At 40.6% G+C, this 15,016-nt stretch overlaps 1 protein-coding gene across 1 annotated transcript; it reads right to left on the bottom strand.

Annotated features, from left to right (window-relative positions):
• Positions 1 to 2,105: 2,105 nt before the first annotated feature.
• Positions 2,106 to 2,993, bottom strand: LOC129149559 (olfactory receptor 7A10-like). The gene is made up of 2 exons (XM_054718325.1): positions 2,639 to 2,993; positions 2,106 to 2,353 (listed from the first exon to the last, which is right to left on the bottom strand). The coding sequence occupies exons 1-2, from the start codon at positions 2,991 to 2,993 to the stop codon at positions 2,106 to 2,108; spliced, it is 603 nt and encodes a 200-aa protein (XP_054574300.1).
• Between the last annotated feature and the right edge of the window lie 12,023 nt (positions 2,994 to 15,016).

Below are 15,016 nucleotides of genomic sequence, written 5' to 3' on the forward strand. Positions count from 1 at the left end.
ACATGTTATAAATTTCCCTTTTGAAAACCCTGAGTAACCTTATGACCACATGAATGACCCTGCTTTTCCTTCCCCTGCCTTAATTCCTGCTGTTAGGTTTTAAATAAAAAACAAACCCAAAGTATGTAAAGTACTCATACAACTCAACAAAAGGAAGACAAACAGCCCAATCAGAAAATGGGCAGAAGACCTAAATAGACACTTCTCGAAAGAAGGACGCACAAACAGTCAAGAGTCACATGAAAAAATCCTCAAGGTCACTAATCATCAGAGAGATGCAAATTAAACCACAATGAGGTGCCTCCTCACACCTGCCATAATGGCTACCATCAATAAATCAACTAACAGCAAGTGCTTGTAAGGATGTGGAGAAAAGGGAACCCTAGTGCACTGCTGGTGGGAATGCAGACCGGTACAGCCACAGTGGAAAACAGTAGGGAGTTTCCTCAAAAAACTAAAAATGGAACTGCCATTGGACCCAGTGATCCCACTTCTTAGGAATATAACCTAAGAAGTTTGAAATGTTTATCAGAAAGAATATATGTACCTCTATGTTCATAGCAGTGTTATTTACAATAGCTAAGATCTGGAGACATCCCCGGTGCCCATCTGTTAAAGAGTGGATAAAAAAACGGTGGTACATGTACACAATGGAATACTATGCAGTTGTGAAAAAAGGATCTCGTACCCTTTGAAACAGCATGGAGGGGCCTGGATAGTATTATGCTAAGTGAAATAAGTCAGACAGAGAAAGACAAGTATCATATGATCTCACTTATATGTGAAATCCATGAACAAAATAAAGTGCCAAACAAAATAGATCCAGAGACATGGAAGCATGCAACAGACTGTGGGTCCTCAGAGGGAATTGGGGGTGGGGAAAGGAGGGAAGAAATTAACCAAAGAACTCATATGCATATATGAATAACCCATGGACACAGATAATAGTGGGGTGAAGGCCCGGCAGGGGGGGATGTTCAGGAGAGGGGAGGAGTGGGGTTAATGGGGGCGGGGGAGGAAGACATCTATAATACTTTCAATAATAAAAATACCTTTTAAAAAATCAAACCCATAAAACCCTAGCCATCCTGTCCTTGGACCCCAATATTGACAGAGTCCTTCAGCCCAAGTGCATTTCTCTCTCTCTCTTTCACACACACACACATACACATAGCTTCCTGTGTGGCTTTTGGGCATACAGGACCTGTGAGTAATAAACCTTATGTTTTCATAGTTTCATGATGGTTGTTGTAATTATAATAAGGACCACCAGAGTCCATCCACCCAGGACATTGACTCTGGTTTGAGCTACAAGTAGTAGGAACCAGGCCAGTGCCCAGGCATTCCTATCCTACTGCATTATTGTCAATAGCCTGAGACTTATAGGAAACGATGATAAAATCTATAATATCAGGAAGAGCAGTTAAGGTACCAATGTACAGAGGATGAGGAACACATGGTGAAAACTGGGGTTTCAGATTTTATGGAATGAAATTATATAAAAGATTAGGTACCCAAGTGCATGGTATTCTACATGAGTAATACCACTTATTACTATTCTACCTACAAAACAAGAACAAATGACTTACAATGATATATGTCATTTGAGAAGAAATTATTCTTAAGACATCAGTGTTTCTAGTGAAGTAAATGAAAACTTCTCACTATTTCTGATCAAGATTGGAAAAAACTTTGTGAAGATTAAAAAAGGACAAAGGGAAAAACTGTCTATATAACAGACAAAGCAGGAAGCTTAATAAATTGGTTACTTAAATTGTATAAAGAAGTTGAAACAAACAAAGGAAATTCAAGGACAGAATAAAAGGAGCAAGTCTGGCCCCGCCTGTGTATCTCGGTGGCTGAGCGTCGACCTATGAACCAGGAGGGCTCCAGTGGATTTCCGGTCAGGGCACATGCCTGGGTAGTGGGTTCAATCACCAAGAGGGCTTATGCAGGAGGCAGCTGATCAATACTATACTCTCAACATTGATGTTTCTCTCTCTCCCACTCCCTTCCTCTCTGAAATCAATAAAAATATTTTTTAAAAAACAAAAGGAGCAACTCTAAAAATAACAATGTGATTAAAGAATCACAATTTCTGGGTTTTAGTTATACAGCCCTAAAATCAAGGATACTGTTGACCTTGAGATGATTGTCCCCTTTGTATCTACCATCCCAAAGAATCTTTTCAGGGCCCTCTTTATGTCTTTGTTCCTGAGACTGTAGATGAAGGGGTTCAGCATGGGTGTGACCACAGTGTACAACACTGAGGCTGCTGCACCTGATTGTGAGTTATGGGTAGCAGCAGAGCTGAAATACACTCCTAGGATTGTAACATAAAATAAGGAGACAACTGAGAGGTGAGATGCACAGGTAGAAAATGCCTTATACTTCCCCTGAGCTGATGGGATTGCACGTATGGAGGACACTATCTTAGAGTAAGAGTAAATGATACCGGCCAGGGGACCACCAGCCAATAGCACACCTACAAAGTACATCACCATGGTATTAAGAAAGGTGTCAGAACAGGAAAGTTGAACCACCTCTTTAAGTTCACAAAAGTAGTGCGGGATTTCCAAATCCGTACAGAAGGACAATGGTAACACTATTAAACTTTGTAACAAGGAATTCAGGGCACTCGTGATCCAGGACATCAGAACCAGCAGTCCACAGAGCCGGGAGTTCATGATGACCATATAGTGCAGGGGGTGGCAGATGGCCACATACCTGTCATAGGCCATCACGGCTAGAAGGAAGTCATCCAGTCCTGCAAAGAGTAAGAAAAAATACAACTGTGTGATGCAGCCTGCATAGGTGATGACTTTGCTCTGTGTCTGGATGTTCACAAGCATCTTTGGGACGGTGGTGGAGGTGAAACAGATGTCTACCAAGGACAGGTTGGAGAGGAAGAAGTACATGGGTGTGTGGAGGTGGGAGTCTGAGCTGATGGCCAGGATGATGAGCAGGTTTCCAAGCACAGTGATCAGGTACATGGAGAGGAAAATCCCAAATATGAGGGGCTGCAGTGCTGGTTCCTCTGAAAATCCCAGAAGAAGAAATTCTGAAATCAGAGTATCATTCCCAGGTCCCATGGGGTAGAGGTGACTAGTCGGAAAGAAAAAATAGCATGATTAGTTATTACACAAATAGCCATTACAAGCAAGGTTGAAATGCTACAATTATATTTTGTAATAAAACAACAATATTTATTTTTTGTACATATCATCCCCCATGACATCTCTGATTAGGCATTCTAGTCTTCCTCAAACTTTGTTTCCAAGGTGGTCATGGATTACACTGTTTGCATGAGAAATGCTGTCATGCACTTGTGGAATATTTTTTGAAATTCCCACCTTTAGAGAAAGTGTACAGGATGCTCAGAAACAAAATTCTTAGAATATAATGATAGTGAAAGAATACATACAATATATATGTCATATAAAAAGTTAGATGGTGTCATGTGAAGAAAAAGAAAGTAGGTATAAAAGAGAGTGTATGGGTATTATTTTAAACTGGGAGTTCAGAAAGCCCTGCAAACAAGGGGACAATTGAACAGAGACCTCAAGGAACACAGAGTGGGTGACATGAGGTTATTTGGGGTGGGAGTTATATAGGAAAAGAGGCAGTGCCAAAGCCCTGAGATGACACTTGTTTTAAGTATTGAAGGCTAAAAAGGATACAGAATGGTGAAATAGAATAGAGTCAAGAAGGCACAAAAGAAAATATTTGAGTGCATCATACATAGTGAGGGTATATGATTCCCTTTGTTCAGGTGTGTGTGTGTGTGTGTGGGTGTGTGTGTGTGTGTGTGTGTGTGTGTGTTTCTGTGTTGTGTGTGCAAAAATTGTTGGTTCCCATTTCATTTTGTTGATGGTTTCTTTGGATGTGCAGACACTTTTTGGTTTGATGTAGTCCCATTTGTTGATTTTTTCCTTTGTTTCCCTTGCCCTATGAGATGTATCAGCAAAAATATTGCTACATGAGATGTCTGAGATATTACTGCCTATGTTTTCTTCTAGAAATTTTATGGTTTCGTGGCTTACTTTTAAGTCTTTTATCCATTTTGAGTTTATTCCTGTGTATGGTGTAAGTTGGTGGTCTAATTTCACTTTTTCTTTGTACCTGTCCAATATTCCCAAATCCATTTATTGAAGAAACCATCTTGCTGCATTACATGCTCTTGACTCCTTTGACAAATATTAATTGACCATAATGACATGGGTTGATTTCTGGGGTCTCTGTTCCATTCCATTAATCTATATGCCTGTTTTTGTGCCAGTACCATGCTGTTTCGATTACAGTGGTTTTGTAGTATAGTTTGGTATCTGGTATTGTGACCACTCCAACATTGCTCTTCTTTCTCAAGATTGCTGAGGATATTCAGAGTCTTTTTTGGTTCTATATAAATTTTTGGAGTATTTGTTCTAGATCTGTGAAATATGCTATTGGTATTTTAATGGGGATTGCACTGAATCTATAGATTGCTTTGGATAGTATGGACATTTTAATTATGTAAATGCTTCCAATCCATGACCACAGTACAGTATATGCTTCCATTTGTTTGTATCTTCCTTTCTTTCTTCACTGAGCTATAGTTTTCTGAGTACAGATCTTTTGCCTCCTTGGTTAAGTTTATTCCTAGGCACCTTATTTTTGTTGTTGTTGTTGTTGCAGTGTAAATGCCCCCCTGCTGGCCTGTTCACTACAAACTGCCCCCCACCCGCTGTCCTGATCACCTCCAACTGACCCCCACTAACATCCTGCTCACCCCCAACTGGCCCCCTGCTGGTCTGCTTACCCCCAACGGCCCCACCTCCCACCAACCTGATCACCCACAACTGCCGTCCCATCCAGGACTGATCACCCACAACTGCCCTCCCCTCTTGGTCTCCAACTGCCTCTACCTTGGCCCTGCCCCGCGAACATCCGGAAGGTCTCCTGGAAGGTCTCCCAGTCTAATTAGCATATTACCCTTTTATTAGTATACATAGAGGCCTGGTGCATGGGTGGGGACTGAATGGTTTGGCCTGAAGGGTGTCCTGGATCAGGGTGGGGGTTTCCTTGAGGCGTGTGGCAGCCCGAGCAATGAGCCTGTGGTGGTTTGCAGGCTGGCCAAGCCCCCATGGGGTGAGGGTCCCTGCTAGAGGGGTGTGGCCAGTCAGAGTGAGGGGCTGAGGGCTATTTTCAAGCTGGCCACACCCCCTTCAGGGTGGGGTTCCTGCTGGGGTGCCTGGCCAGCCTGGGTGAGGGGCTGATGGCTGTTTGTAGGCTGGCCAAGCCCCCCAGCAGGGACCCTCACCTCATGGGAGTGTGGCCAGCCTGGGTGAGGAGCTGAGGGCTGTTTTCAGCCTAGCCACGGCCCCCCACAATCCAGGCTCCCAGCCCCTTCTTTTTTTCTTTTCTTTTTTTTTAGCCCCTCCTTGAGTGGAAGCCAGGGCCGGCTGGAAGCAAGTATCTGGGATTTATTTATCTTCTATAATTAAAACTTTGTAGCCTTGAGCAGAGGCCAGGTCTGGCTGGAAGCAGGTACCTGGGATTCATTTATCTTCTTTTTTTTTAATTTTTTTAAATTTAATAAATCTTTATTGTTCAGATTATTACAGTTGTTCCTCTTTTTTCTCCCCATCTTCTATAATTGAAAATTTGTAGCCTTGTGGGTGGGAAGCTTGGCTTCCTCCATCGCTGGGGGCAACCCAAGTCTCCTGCTTGCTCCAGCTTGGTGGCCGCTACCATCTTGGTTGAATTAATTTGCATACTTGCTCCTCATTGTCTGGTGGGCGTGGCTTGTGGGTATAGTGGAGGAACCATCAATTTGCATGTTTCTCTTTTATTAGTGTAGATATGCATAATCCATGTACATAGACAATAGTGTGGTTAAGGCCTGGGGTGAGGTGGCAACTGGGGGGGGGGGCAATGGAGGAATTGACAGGCATCTGTAATACTTTCAACAATAAAGATAAAAAATAAAATAATAATTTTTAAAGATGTCTGTAGGGGCGTATTACTTCTGGAGTCTCCAGGGGAGAATCCATTTCCTCTCCTACTCCAGTTTCTCATGCCACATGGCCCTTTCTCCATCTTTAAAGCCAGCTGTGTAGCATCTTTCAGTCTCCCTCTGATTCCAACAATTCTTCCTTCCTCTTCCAAATGTTAGAACCACAATGGTTGCATTAGTCCCACCTACATTATTATGGCCAAACTTATCTTAAAGTCAGCTGATTAGCCCAACTATTCAATCTGCTACTCTAATCCTATCTTGCAATGAAAAATAATATATTACAAGTTTCTGGGGATTATGATGTGGATATCTTTAGAAGCTCTGCGTACTACAAAAATCTTTTCAATAATGTATTCCATGGTGTCACACAAGGGCCCTTATATTAAAAAATCAAAAAAAAGTATTTTTCAGAAGAATATCACATGATGTCATTTATAAATCCTTATAAAAATAATTGAACAATGAATTTATAACAGCTTCTAGAATGAGTGAATACACTATACATTCAAAATTACATGCAAAATGATTTCTGCTTCTAAAGACCTAGAACTACTTACACCTGACTCTAACACAGCCACACCCTTCTACTCAAAGTGTGGTCCACAGACCAGCACCTACAGCATCAACACCACCTGGGAACTTGTTTGATTCAAAGAATCTCTGGGCCCACCAAGACCTGCATTTGAACTATAATCCTGGTAACTTATATGCACATTGAGGTTGGAGAAGTGCTGGTCTAGACTGGATTTTCTCATCTTCGCATGTTGGCAATTAGGGCAGGATAGTTATTGGTGTTGGACATTATAGGTGTTTAGCAACCTTCCTCCAGGCATTGCCAAATATTTCCAGGGACAAAATCATCTCGGGTAGAGAACCACTGACCCAGAGGTTGAAAAATGGAAGCAACCTGACAAATTCCAATCAACGCCCATCCCTTGTTTAGCTCATAACTTTGATCAGATCACTAAACTCCTTCAAACTTAATTTTTGAAATGGGAATGAAATTCATAATAAAATGTGCATTTTGACAAATTAAATAAGGCAAAGTCTATAAGTACTAAGCTCAGAATATATGCCATAAAACTACCAAAATGTATCTCATACTTAACAAATATTTTACAATGAGGTACTAAATGACAGCTCTTCACTTGTGAAATGAGTACAAAATTCCTTATTATTTTGACAAGTGTGTCAGGAAGCCAAAGAGTGTGAAGCCCAGGATTCCATATCAAAGGAACTCAGTCCTTTTGTTGGAGAGGAGAAGAGCAATTCTCTAGAGACATCAGGGCTGTTGCTCCACCACAGATCAGTGCTTGAGCACACAGGAACCTGGTCCTGCTGGGCTCCATCATCTCAGACATTGAAGAAAATGGTCAATCAGTGTTGGAATAAGGTAGTAAGTGGTTAGATCTCTGGAAAACATGTAAGATCAAGACAGGGAGTCATAAAAACTGAACTCAATTTTTAGCCTGGTCTCTTGGAATCAGAGGATCATTAGGAAAATTTCCTTCTGTTTATTCCAGAGGCCCAGAGGGAAATCATGTGCTTAGAAGTTGGAATAACACAAGGGAAATGTGCCTGATGAGCAGGCACAGAGAGAGCTGTAAATATCTCCCCTGTGCAGTCCTCAGCTTGTACAATGCTGGGGGACGGCACATGGCTATTGCTTTTGATTCCTAAGCTGGCTCAGGAACTGATGCTTCACTCCTTCCTGCTGTCTCCTGTGGGACAGAGCTTCAGTCTCATCATCAACCATCCAGGGAGCAATTCAGACTTCCACACGGAGAACTTCCTCTCAGAGACCCCATCCAGGTGAGTCTGGGAGGCCAGTAGGTACATCAGGAGAGGGTCAGACAGGATGGAACCTCATAACTTTTACCTGAGTCACTGTGACCCTAATCAGCCCAGCCCGGAGACCCTTTATCTCTGTTTGTATTCTTGGTTAAGTAAAGTAACTAACTTATACTCAATTTACTTAATATGTTAATATGTATGTATCTCTTTGAATCTGCAATATATGGCCCATAGTGGACAATTATGTAGTGGAAATGGGAGTCCAGTTCGATGACATTGTAGAATGAGTGAAATGCATAAAATGGCTATAGTGAAATAAAAACATATTGAGAAGCTTTGCTGTTCAGGGAGGAGATAGAGTATTAGGTATGGAGGACAATGCAGTGAAGTGAGAGTGTATTAAATTTCTAAGATGGGGTGTATTTGAGATTGTTTTGTCTTCATTGAAAAGATTCAGGCTAATGAGTGTAGATATGAGTAGCTTGAAACAGCAGTTAGTGAGACATATATTGCAGTCTCTTCTCTCACACTGGTATTCACACGAAAAATATTTAATAAATCTAAAGAGGAATACTAAATGGTTTACTTCATTACTCATGAGGCTGCATATATTTTGGGGTTTTGTACTCTTTTACTTTCTGTATTCACAGTTAGTGGAAATTCCTGTCCCACACTCAGCCTTTTCCTGCAGTGGTCATTCTTCCATATTTGAATGAGAAATTATGCCATTCACTTGGGAGATATAAATTGAGGACTGACCATCTTCTAGCCAAAGAGTATAGTGTGCTGAGAAACAATACTTCTTACAGTTCAGTGATAGAGAAATTAAGGCCACATATTGTACCTTAAGTCTTAATGACACAAAGGCATCATAGTTCACAATAGTTTACATCAATGTAATGAGGCCTTCACTGTTCCAGCTAATGGGGTGGAATATCTCCAAATAGTTTAAAAATTTCTTCTTTACTTCATGTGGGATTTCATTGTAAAATGCCCTTACCCAAGGAACCTAATGAATAGAGAGACTTAAACTCAGTTCCATCAAACATTGCTTCTGTAAAATATTCTTGCAGTCATTGTTGAACGTGAACATATACAGGCCTAGGTGCCAGAAGTCTGAAATGAGTCTCATATCAAGATGTGTATAAGACTGGGTTCCTTCTAGAGGCTCAGGGGAGAATCTGTTTTCTTCCCAATTCCAGTTTGCATTGCTGACCACCTGCATTCCTTGACCCAGGGCCCTTCCTCCTTCATCAAAACCAATAGTGTAGCCCTAGCTGGTTTGGCTCAGTGGATAGAGCATCAGCCTGTGGACTGAAGGGTCCTGGGTTCAATTCCAGTCAAGGGCACATGCTGGCGTTGTGGGCTCGATCCCCAGTATAGGGTATGCACGAGGCAACTGATCAACGATTCTCTGTCATCATTGATGTTTCTATCTCTCTCTCCCTCTCCCTGCCTCTCTGAAATCAATAAAAATACATTTAAAACAAAAACAACATAAAAAACAATAGTGTACTTTTTCATCTTGCCTCCCCTTTTGCATCTAGGGGACCATTGTGTTTACCTTAGTTCCTCCTGGATGATCTAGGCTCATCTTCTATTTTAAAATCAGCCAATTAGCACCCCAGTTGGTTTGGCTCAGTGGATTCAGTGTAAGCCTGCAGGGTGAAAGGTCCCAGGTTCAATTTCAGTCAAGGGCACATGCCCTGGATTTGGGCTGGATCCCAGTAGGGAGTGTGCAGAGGTAGCCAATCAATGATTCTCTCTCATCATTGATGATTCTATCTTTCTCTTCCTCTTTCTTCCTCTCTGAAATCAATAAAAATATTTTTTTAAAGTAGCACATGCCCAGCAGGTGCTGGGGTGTGGGAATGCCGGGGAGAGGTCAATGGGGAAAATTGAGACATATGTAATACTTTAAACAATAAAGAATTAAAGAAAAAAAAGGGGCACATGCCCGAGTTGCAAGTTTGATCCCAAGTGGGGGCATGCAGGAGGCAGATGATCATTGATTCTCTCTCATCATTGATGTTTCTTGCTCTCTCTCTCTCCCTCTCCCTTCCCCTCTGAAATCAATAAAAATATATTTTTTTAAATAAAATAACTAAAGTCAGCCAATTAACAACTCTGTTCCATCTGCTACCCTAATTATCCCTTGCTATAAAAAATAACATATTTAAAACTATTGGGGATTAGGATGTGGACATCTTTTAGAGGTTCTTATTCTACCTGCTACAAATCATTTTTCAGTATTATTTTGTGTCAATCAAGAGCCCTTATACAAAGGAATCAAATATTTAATCATAGCCTCTAGAATGAGTGAATAACTATTCCTTTAAAACTCCATGCAAAGACAATACTTGGATCATAAGACGAAAACTACCTGCAGCTAACTCTAACACAGAACCACAGCCTTTCTACTCAGAGAGTGGTCCTCAGGCCAGGACCTGCAGCATCACACCACCAGGGAGCTTGTTGGAAATGCAGAGTCTCTGAGCCCTCCAGACCTGCTGCATCAAATTCTGCATTTGAGCCCGAATCCTGGGGACTGCATAGGAACATTGAAATTGGAAAAGCACTGAACTAAACTAGGTTTTCTCACCTTTTACCATTGACATTTGGGGAGGGATAATAATTGAGGGGGGTGCTTTTTTGTGAATTGTATGTATTTAGTGGTATCCCTTCAGACATTGCCAGACACCCTCAGGGCCAAAACATTTCTGGTTGAGACCCATTGACTAAAATTATACTCAAGGCCCATCACATACTCTGATATTAACTTTGAGCAGATCACTAAACCCCATCAGCTCCTCCCTAGGGCCTTGATCTCCCACCCTCTCTTTCTTGAGTTTTGACTCAAATGTCTTTTTGTTTGCAGATCTTGCCTAAATACCCATAAAAAATAGAATGCCCTCATCACGTTCTCCTCTAGACCTGCTCTCATTTTCTCCGTATGATCTCTCACCATTTGTAATGTTATTTTTATATATTTCTATTATTTGCTTCTATAGTCTTTCCCCCAGATTGAGTTCTAGAGAATTTTGTTCTTCAGAACCCTCTACTCACAGCCTGCACCGTGCTGAAAACATGGTCAGCACTCAGTTCATATTCCTGAAATGCATGAAAAATATATCATTAAAACTATACCCAGCCTTAACCAGTTTGGCTCAGTGGCTAGAGCGTCAGCCTGCAGACTAAAAGGTCCCAGGTTCGATTCCGGTCAAGGGCATGTACCTTGGTTGCGGGCACATCCCCAGTAGGAGGTGTGCAGGAGGCAGCTGATCGATGTTTCTCTCTCATCGATGTTTCTAACTCTCTATCCCTCTTCCTTCCACTCTGTAAAAAATCAATAAAATATATATTTTTTTAAAAACTAAACCCATTTCCCCTAAGAACTGGAACAAAACAAGGATGCCTACTTTCACCACTCCTGTTCAACATAGTACTAGAAGTACTAGCCATAGCAATCAAACAAGAAGAAGAAATAAAAGGCATCCAAATTGGAAAAGAAGAAGTAAAACTGTCCTTATTTGCAGATGACATGATACTATACATGGAAAACCCCAAAGATTCCTACAAAAAACTACTAGACCTAATAAATGAATTTGGCAATGTAGCAGGATACAAAATAAACATGCAGAAATCTATTACCTTTTTTTAATATATTTTACTGATTTTTTACAGAGAGGAAGGGAGCGAGATAGAGAGTTAGAAACATCGATGAGATAGACACATCAATCAGCTGCCTGCTGCACACACCCTACTGGGGATGTACCCGCAACCAAGGTACATGCCCTTGACTGGAATCAAACCCAGGACCCTTCAGTCCCCAGGCCAACACTCTATTCACTGAGCCAAACAAGTCAGGTCTTTATGGCCTTTTTATACACAAATAATGAACTCACAGAAAGAGAAATGAAAAAAAAATCTCATTTACCATTGCACCAAAAAATTAAGATACCTAGGAATAAACTTAACTAAGGAAGTAAAAGACCTATATGCGGAAAACAACAGGACACTGAAAAAAGAAATAGAGGAAGTCATAAACAGATGGGAGAACATATAGTGTTCATGGACTGGTAGAATCAACATCACTAAAATGTCCATACTACCCAAAGCAATCTATAGATTCAATGCACTCCCCATTAAAATGCCAACAGCATATTTCACAGACCTAGAACAAATGTTCCAAAAATTCATCTGAAATAAAAAAGACCCCGAATACCTACAGCAATCCTGAGAAGGAAGAACAAAGTAGGTGGTTTCTCAATACCAGATATCAAGTTGTATTACAAAGCAACTGTTCTCAAAACTGCCTTGTACTTGCATAAGAACAGACATATAGATCAATGGAATAGAAGAGAGAACCCAGAAATCGACCCAAGCCACTATGCTCAATTTATATTCGACAAAGGAGGCATGAATATACAATGGAGTCAAGATAGTCTCTTCAATAAATGGTGTTGGGAAAATTGGACTGATACATGCAAAAAAAAAAAAAAAAAAAAAAGAAAGAAAGAAACTAGAACACCAACTTACACCATACACAAAAATAAACTCAAAATGTATCAAGGACTTAAACATACGACGGGAAATCATAAAAATACTAGAGGAATCAATCCATAGGCAGCAAAATCTCAGACATATGCCGAAGCAATTTCTTCACTGATACTGGTCCTAGGGCAATGGAAACTAAAGAGAAAATAAACAACTGAGACTAAATCAAAGTAAAAAGCTTTTTCACAGCAAAAGAAACCATCAACAAAAAAACAAGAAAGCCCATTTAATGGGAGAACATATTTGCCAATATTAACATCGATAAGGGCTTAATCTCCAACATTTACAGAGAATTCATACAACTTAACAAAAGATAAACAACCGAATCAAAAAATGGGCAAATGACCTAAATATATACTTTTCAAAAGAAGACAGAAGGAAGGCCAAGAGACATATGAAAACATGCTCAAAGTCACTAATCATCCAAGAGATGCAAATCAAAATGACAATGAGGTACCATCTCACACCTGTGAGAATGGCTATCATCACCAAATCAACAAAGGACAAATGCTCGGGAGGATGCTGAGAAAAAGGAACCCTCGTGCACTGCTGGTGGGAATGCAGATTGGTGCAGCCACTGTGGAGAACAGTATAGAGTTTCCTCAAAAAACTCAAAATGGAACTCCCGTTTGACCCTGTGATCCCACTTTTAGGAATATATCCCAAGAAACTAGAAACACCAATTAGAAAGGACATATGCACCCCTATGTTCATAGCAGCACAATTTATAATAGCTAAGATTTGCAGATAGCCTAAGTGCCCATCAGCAGCTGAGTGGATTCAAAAACTGTGGTATATCTACACAATGGAATACTACGCTGCGGTAAAAAAAAAAAATGGAGTTCTTACCATTTGCAACAGCATGGATGGAACTAGAGAGCATTATACTAAGTGAAAAAAACCAGGCAGAGAAAGATAAATATCACATGATCTCACTCATTTATGGATAATAACGAACAACATAAACTGATGAACAAAAATAGATCCAGAGACAGAGAAACATGGATCAGATCATAAAACCTCAGAGGGAAGGTAGGGGGCATGGGGTAAGTGGGAGAGATCAACCAAAGGACTTGTATGCACGTATATAAGCCTAACCAATGGACACAGACAACAGAGGGGTGAGGGCATGAGGGTGGAAGAGAGGGTAGTGGGGGAATAAGGACACATATGTAATATTGTAATCAATAAAGAAATTTAAAAAAAATTTAAAGAAGTTTGTTGACAGTAGAAATTAAAAGAATGAAAGTTGTTAAATTAATATGAAACTAAAATAATGTAGAAATTTAGATACGACAATGTAACGTAGAAGGTTGACCTTAATTTTAGTAATGAATTAGGTTTTCTATATTAACACACAATGACTTCAAAGTCAAAACCACATTTACCTTTATAACTGAAGAAAGAGTTTGTCCACCAGGCACCAGGTGAGTCACACACACTGAACATGAGATTTGTAGTGGAGAGATTAGATTCACTTTATTGGTAGCACTGTGCAAGAAGAATGGGAAAGTTCATGCTCAAAACCTGAACTCCTGGTTCCATTACTGGCAGTTGGTTTTAAAGGGTGAAATTGGCGGAAGAGGTCTTCAATAGGTGATCAACTCATGGGTATATTCTGATTGGTTGGAGCAAGTGTTACAATGATAAACTTTAGGAGTTGTGACCATCAGTCATCCAATGTCAGCTAGTCTGGGGTTTATGTGACCGTGGTCCCTGAGAGTCACTGGTTTTCTACCTCGGAGAACATTTTAGTTCTTATAAAACCAACTCAAGGTATATGTCCCTATGTTATCACAGATTCCAGAGGGGGGACTAGTGCCACAAGACCCTGATTGATGTCTGAAAAAGTTACTTTGGTGAATATAAGGAAAAGGTACTCAGGTCTGTTTCCCTGCAAATGAGACATTGTGGGTAAGGGCTTTGGTTGAGAAGGGATTCTGGCTTGGTTTCAATTTTATAAAATTGGGAATTCACAAGATCTGCTAATGGAGCAGAATCACCAAACTGACTTCAGATTTTTTTCTTCCACTTAATGTGAAATTTCAACACAAATGCCTTTACCAAAGAAAGCTAGTAGAATATATTAACAATGATGAGGATTGATTGCATCAATGATCCCTATCAATGGACTCCTTGTATTCTCTCACTTTGCAATATGACCTTCACCCCCTATAACAGATTGAGTTTGTTTGCCAACCACTTGAATCTTATGGGTTTCTTTGACCAGAATAATGTGGTAGAAGTGATGTTGGGCTAATTCTGAGCCTTGCACTCATCTGTCTCTTGGAATACAGCCATGGCTGTGTAAAAAAGCCCAGACCATCTGGAATAAGCCTCCAGCCCCAGTGTGCCAGCTGAAGCCACTAGACAAGCCTACCACCAGTCAATCCAAAACTTGTGTGAGAAACTCATCCAAGATCAGCTGAGCCACTGCCCTGACCAGAAGCATAAGAAAGACCAAATCTACCCAGTGACCCCTATTTACACACTTTAAGTTGTGGAGTAGTGAGGGAATTTGATACTCAAAAATCACTAACTGACACAATAACTTTATTAATTAAAATTGAGAAAATTGGGGAACCTGAAGGTTAAGCAAATTGCCCAAGGTCACAAAGCTAGTAAGTGCTGAAACTGGGGCACAAACACAGGCTACTTAGCTCCAGA

Source organism: Eptesicus fuscus, chromosome 6 (assembly GCF_027574615.1).
Source record: "Eptesicus fuscus isolate TK198812 chromosome 6, DD_ASM_mEF_20220401, whole genome shotgun sequence".
In the NCBI taxonomy this organism is placed as follows: Eukaryota; Metazoa; Chordata; class Mammalia; order Chiroptera; family Vespertilionidae; genus Eptesicus; species Eptesicus fuscus.